Below are 6,349 nucleotides of genomic sequence, written 5' to 3'. Positions count from 1 at the left end.
AGCTTGAGGCTCCGTCTCAAAAAAAAAAAAAAAAAAAAAAGAACTCAGACACAAAAAAACAAATACTACGTGTTTTCAGTTAACAGCGGGAGCTAAATAATGTCTACTTATAGAAGCAGAGGGTGGAATGATGGACAATGGAGACTCATAAGGGTGGAGGTGGTGAATGATGGGGGTGGGTGGGGTGGGTGGGTAATCAAGTGAGTTGCTTCAGTAATATATGCACCGAAGGCCCTGACTTCACCATATGTAATATAGTATGTATCAATGCAGCAAAATTACGCTTGTATCCCAGGAAGCCATACAAATAAAAAATACATGGGAAAAAAATGGTTTAAGATGGTTTTTAAGTTTATGAAGAAACAATAATAGACTTGTGGTGGCTCAAGTCTGTAATCCTAACACTCTGGGAGGCCAAGGTAGGTAGATCACTTGAGCTCAGGAGTTAGAGACCAGCCTGACCAACAGTGAGACCCACATCTCTACTAAAAATAGAAAAATTAAGGCCGGGTGGGTGGCTCATGCTTGTAATCCTAGCCAGCATGAGCAAGAGTGAGACCTCGGTCTCTAAAAATAGCAAGTATGGCTGGCGCCTATAGTCCTAGCCACTCAGGAGGCTGAGGCAAGAGGACTGCTTGAGAATCTAGAGATGTACCCATCCACATATCATTGTTTAATCTTTGATAAGCCTTACAAAATATGAAGAAAAAAATCCTTATTTAACAAATGGTGGCAGGAGAATTGGTTATCCACATGCAGAAGACTGAAACTGGACCCACATCTGTTACCAGTGACAAAAATTGATTCTCATTGGATAAAAGATTTAAATTTAAGACATGAGAGGACAATAAAAATTCTAGAAAGACTGTGAGAAAAACAGTTGAAGATATTGGCCTGGGAAAAAACTTTATGAGGACGACCTCCCTAGCAATGGCAGCAACACCAAAAATAAATAACTAGGACTTGATCAAGCTAAAAAACTTTTGCACAGCTAAGAGTACCACATACAAAGCAAACAGACAGCCCTCAGAATGTGAGAAGATTTTTGCAAGTTATAAATCTGACAAAGGCCTGATAGCCAGAATCTACAGAGAACTCAATTAAACAGTAAGAACAGTGCAAACAACCCTCTCTATAAGTGGGCAAATGATTTGAACAGAAATTCTCTGAGGCTGACAGACGAATGGCCAATGAACATATAAAAAAAAGCCCTATTGTCTTTAATCATCAGAGAAATGCAAATCAAAACCACTCTATCACCTAACCCCAGAAAGATTAGCCCACATCGCGAACTTGCAAGCTAATACAGCCCTTTTGGAGAGAAGTATGGAGAATCCTCAAAGATCTAAAAGTAGACCTTCTATTTGACCCTGCAATCCCATTACTAAGTATCTACCCAGAAGAACATAAATCGTTTTACCACAAAGACATTTCACTAGAATGTTTATTGTGGCTCAATTCATAATTACCAAGCTGTGAAAGCAACCTAAGTGTCCATCAACTCATGAATGGATCAACAAACTGTGGTATATGTATACCATGGAATATTATGCAGCCATTAAACAAGATGGTGACTTTACATCTTTTACATTTACCTGGATGAAGTTGAAATACATTTTTCTTAGTAAAGTATCACAAGAATGGAAAGATGAATATCCAGTGTACTTCATACTAATATGAAATCAATATATAAACAATTACATATTCCTAAGAACAATAAAACACTATTTTAATCCAGTTCAAGGGTAGAGGGAAGTGGGAAAGGGAACTGGGGGAGGACATATGGCAGAGGAAGGGAGGGCAGGAGGTGGGATCTCACCTAATACGAACACACCCCCTGGGTGAGGGGCTCTTCTACAATTGGAACTTTGCCCTGGAAGTGTGAACTAAATATTGTACCCTCATATTAATTTGAATAAAATTTTTTCTTTTTTTTTTTTAAAGAGGATTGCTTGAGCCTGAGAGTTTGAGGTTGCTGTGAGCTATGATGCCATAGCACTCTATCTAGAAAAAAATAAAAAAAGAAAGAAAAAACAACTGCCACATCACTACTCTTGGTAATACTTAGTCTGAGTAATCCTTCCTACATTGCTATTCTAGCCAAACAAGAGGAAGTACTATGGCTCTTGTAAATTCAAAGACAGAGGCATGAGTCTTATAGTCTGCTAATCTTTTCTGTTTACTTGTTACCTGATACCCCCTAAATACCTACCTCATCTCTGAGGCTGTAGGAGTTAATGGTTAGCAGTAAAGTGAGGACTGTGCCTAGTTTAGAGCCCAGTTTTGTTTCTTCTAGCTATGGAAACTTGGAGAAGTGATTTGCTCTCTTTGTACCTCAGTTGCCTCAAGGGTAAAATCCCGAAGATGACACACAATAGTTTCTAATTTACAGGGTGTACGTGTACGTATTAGAACATAATACACAGAGAACTATCACTCAACAAAACTAAGACTCTCATTTTACTGTCTCTGGCGTTGGGATGCATCTTAGAATGGATGACAGGTAAGTAGTGCATTATAGTTTAATTGGAAGTACTTAACCTTTCTTATTGGTATATAAAACAGTGCACCTAAAGTTTTTTAATTGGATGACACTAGTATTAACAGTAGTACTGGCACATTAGTTGTTACAGGCCCACAGGCCTCCAGTTACAATTTTGCAATAAAAAAAAAATCTGAAAACCGAAATTATGAAAAGTTTAGCACCAAAACTAGTTTGGTAGCCAAGTGCAAGTCAGGAGGAGCTGGAAAGCGAAGGAGGCCAGTGTTAGAAGTACAGTTCCTCTTCCGACGCTCCCCCCCAGCATCCGGCCCTGCTAAAGACCCCCGAACCTCGCGCCCTGCGACCGCTGGTCCTCCGCCGAGTCGCCATGAGCCTCCAGAACTGAGGTCACCAACTAGCTCCCACCAAACGCGGGCATTGAGTCACCGGCGGGAAACGCGCAGTGCGCGCGCGCACTGGTTAGTTGACGACCTTAAGGTAGCGGGTGTGGGGAGGCAGGTCCTAGCATATTTGCATGGCGCTGTGCATTGTGGGAAGTCACCATAATAATGAAATGTGTCTCTGTTTGGGAACCTTATAAATTCTGTGCAAGCGCCCTTTTAGGCGTAGGGCGGAGGGAAGCTCATCGGTGGGGCTACGAGCTGAGTGCACTGTGTCACTCCACCCCTTTGTCCCTTGGGAAGGTCTGAGACTGGGGCCAGTAAGCGGCCCTAACAGGGCTCTCCCTGAGTCTCGGGGAGGTGAGTTCCCAGAGAGCGGGGCTCCGCGCAAGGTCAGACTGGGCAGGAGATGCCGTGGACCCACCCCACTCTGGGATGGGCGCGGCGGATGCCTCCTTCGCCGGAGCTTGGAACAGACTCACGGCCAGCGAAGTGAGTTCAATGGCTGAGGTGAGGTACCCCGCACGGGGGCTTCATAACCCAATTCAGACTACTCTCCCCCGTCCGTCATTTTGATTGCGTGGTTTAGTTTTCTTAGTCTTTTAGAGTTTTTGGCCAGGGCCGGGCTTGAACCTGCCACCTCCGGTATGTGGGGCCGGCGCTCTATTCGTCTGAGTCACAGGCACCGCCCTTTCCCAGTCTTTTTTAAAGAAAAAGTCTCAAGCTTTGCGCAGTGGCAGTGTTGTAGCCAATGTTTATCCGAGGCGCGATTATTGACATTTGAAATCTTTTCCCAGTACCCCGCCATGATGACTTGAAATATAGTCGACATTGGCAAAAAAAAAAAAATCCCCAATGGTGGAAGACCGGCTACTCTCCCTAAGAGAGCAAGAGTCATTATTAGGATAAATGCCAACTGTTACTGGGAGTGGTGTGTGAGAAGTGGTGTACACAAAACTTCAGAACATGGGGTAGGGAAGCGACCAGAATGTTAGTGTCAGAAACCCCGAACACGATCTTTAGGCACTTGCTGACGTTAGATCCGGGGCTCCCAAATATCTGGTCGCACATGAATTGTGGGGTAGGGGGATGCACAGTTAAGCAGATTCTCTTCACACTCTTTTGAAAAAGAGTGGGGATTCCGAGACAGGTTAGTTTGTTGAAACTCACGCTTGGAAATTAAGGAAAAAATTCAAAATTCGAAAAATAAGTGATTGAAGGAAACTAGTAAGTTTTAAAAAGCTTTAAAATTCCACTTTTTTTTTTTTTTTTGCAGTTTTTGGCTGGGGCTGGGTTTGAACCCGCCACCTCCGATATGTGGGGCCAGCGCTCTACTCATTTGAGCCTACAGACGCCGCCTCTAAAATTCCACATTTTTTAATATTGTTTTTTGTTGGTCTGTTTGATTGACGGTTTTTATTTTGTTGTTGTTGTTTGTTTGTTTTTTTTTTTTTTTGAGACAAGGTTTTCCTCTGTCGCTAGGGCTCGAGCACAGTGGCCCATCGTAGGTCCCTGCATTCTGAAACTCTTGAGTTCAAGCAATCCTTCCACCTTGGCCTCCTCATGTGCTAGAGTTACAGGGGTGAGCTGCAGGCCGGTTGTTTTTAATATTGTTTTATGTTCTTATAAATGAAGTTATCAATCCAAAAGTAATTAGCAACACCTTTTGAAGGAATTTGCATGCATATCTTCAGGAATAGCTAGGAAAGAGGATGTTGAGGAGAGCCTTCGGTGAAGTTTCCACAACTTTGGGAGGATCAAGAGATGCTAATTTACACTGGAGAGGTCTTAGCCAATTAAAAAACGGGAAAAGTAGTAGTTTGGGATTTGTGTGGAAGGTGGTGAACAGGTAGAAGACCCAATCTTTAGAGACCTAGGCTTCATTTAGGAAATAGTCATTCCATGTGATGATGTGGTGTCCTTTAGCCACTGAAGCCTATCTTTTGCTGCCTCAGGGTGTGGCGGTCTCCTACTTTTCCGTTGTTTTTTCCCCTAATCTTTTGAGAAAGAGTCTTACTCTGTCAGTCACTGTGGCTAGAGTGCAGAGGCATCATCACAGCTCATTGCAACCTCAAACTCCTAGGCTGAAGTGATTCTTCTGCCTTAGCTTCCCAGAATGCTAGGATTATAGGTGTCACCATGGTGCACTGCCTATGACGGAAGTTATTTATTTATTCATTTGTTTATTCATTTATTTTGAGACAGAGTCCCACTGTTGTCGCCCTGTGTAGAGTGCTGTGGCATCTGAGCTCACAGCAACCTCAAACTGTTGGCCTTAAGAGATTGTCTTGCTTCAGCCTCCCGAGCAGCTGGCACTACAGGCATCTGCCATAACGCGGGCTATTTTTTGGTTGTAGTTGTCATCGTCGTTTAGCTGCCCTGGGCCAGGTTTGAACCTGCTAGCCCCCATGTATGTGGCTGGAGCCCTAACCACTTCGCTACAGGCCCCGAGCCAATTTTTTTTTTTTTTTTTTTAGAGACAGTGTCTCACTTTGTCGCCCTCAGTAGAGTGCTATGGCATCATAACTCACAGCAACCTCCAGTTGTTGGGCTTAGGCGATTCTGTTGCCTCAGCCTCCCAGAGTAGCTGGGACTATAAACGCCCACCAGAAGGCCCGGCTATTTTTTTGTTGCCGTTGTCATTGTTGCTTAGCAGACCCGGGCCATGCAAACCCACCACCCTAGGTGCATGTGGCCAGTGCCCTTGCCAACTCAGCTACAGACGCTGCCAGCCTCAAACTCTCGCTCAAGCGATCCTCTTGCCTCAGCCTCCCAAGTAGCTGGAAGTGCACACTGCCACAAAGCCCAGCTATTTTTAGAGATGGGGGAGGTCTCGCTCTTGCTTAGATTGGTCTTGAACGCCTGAGCTCAGGCAATCCAACTGCCTCTGCCTCCTAGAGTGCTAGGATTATAGGCAGGAACCGCTGCGCCTAGCCCAGAAGGCTGGCTATTAATAGATGCAAACATTTTGAACTAGGAGGAGCTAAGAAAAGAAAGGGCCAAGTCGGGCGGCGCCTGTGGCTCAAAGGAGTAGGGCGCCAGCCCCATATGCCGGAGGTGGTGGGTTCAAACCAGTCCCGGCCAAAAAGAACAAAAAGAAAAAAAAAAAAAGAAAGGGCGAAGTGGTTCAGTTCTAGCATCATCTTTTGTTTTATTATTAAAACAATAACATCTTGAGGTTATGTTAAAAAAAATTAACCATATCGAGGTCTTAACGAATAGGAATTATCCTTTACGTGGGGCGCGGTGGCACACGCCTGTAATCCTAGCATTCTGGGAGGCTGAGGCACGTGGATTGCCTGAACTCACGAGTTCGAGACCAGCTTGAGGAAGAGCGCGACCCCGTCTCTACTAAAAATAGAAAAACTGAGGCGAGAGGATCGCTTGAGCCCAAGAGTTGGAGGTTGCCACGACACGCTACCCAGGGTGACAGCGTGAGACTGTGTCTCAAAAAAAAAAAAAAAAA

At 44.3% G+C, this 6,349-nt stretch overlaps 1 protein-coding gene and 1 non-coding gene across 2 annotated transcripts in view; one reads left to right on the top strand and one right to left on the bottom strand.

Moving 5' to 3' along the window:
• Positions 1–2,960, bottom strand: part of PARP2 (poly(ADP-ribose) polymerase 2) — a 16,805-nt gene extending 13,845 nt beyond the window's left edge. The window contains exon 1 of the mRNA XM_012809837.2: positions 2,833–2,960. Coding sequence (XP_012665291.2) covers positions 2,833–2,872 — 40 coding nt within the window. The 5' untranslated portion in view covers positions 2,873–2,960. The remainder of the gene's footprint in view (positions 1–2,832) is intronic.
• Positions 2,961–3,605: 645 nt separating this feature from the next.
• LOC111727629 lies at positions 3,606–3,743 on the top strand. Its single transcript, XR_002775130.1, has one exon. It is a non-coding gene; the product is annotated as a U4 spliceosomal RNA (small nuclear RNA).
• Positions 3,744–6,349: the final 2,606 nt, after the last annotated feature.

The sequence above is a fragment of the Otolemur garnettii genome, unplaced genomic scaffold, assembly GCF_000181295.1.
Source record: "Otolemur garnettii isolate 467f Iridium unplaced genomic scaffold, OtoGar3 scaffold00114, whole genome shotgun sequence".
Classification (NCBI taxonomy): Eukaryota; Metazoa; Chordata; class Mammalia; order Primates; family Galagidae; genus Otolemur; species Otolemur garnettii.
This window is presented reverse-complemented; position numbering and strand designations above follow the sequence as displayed.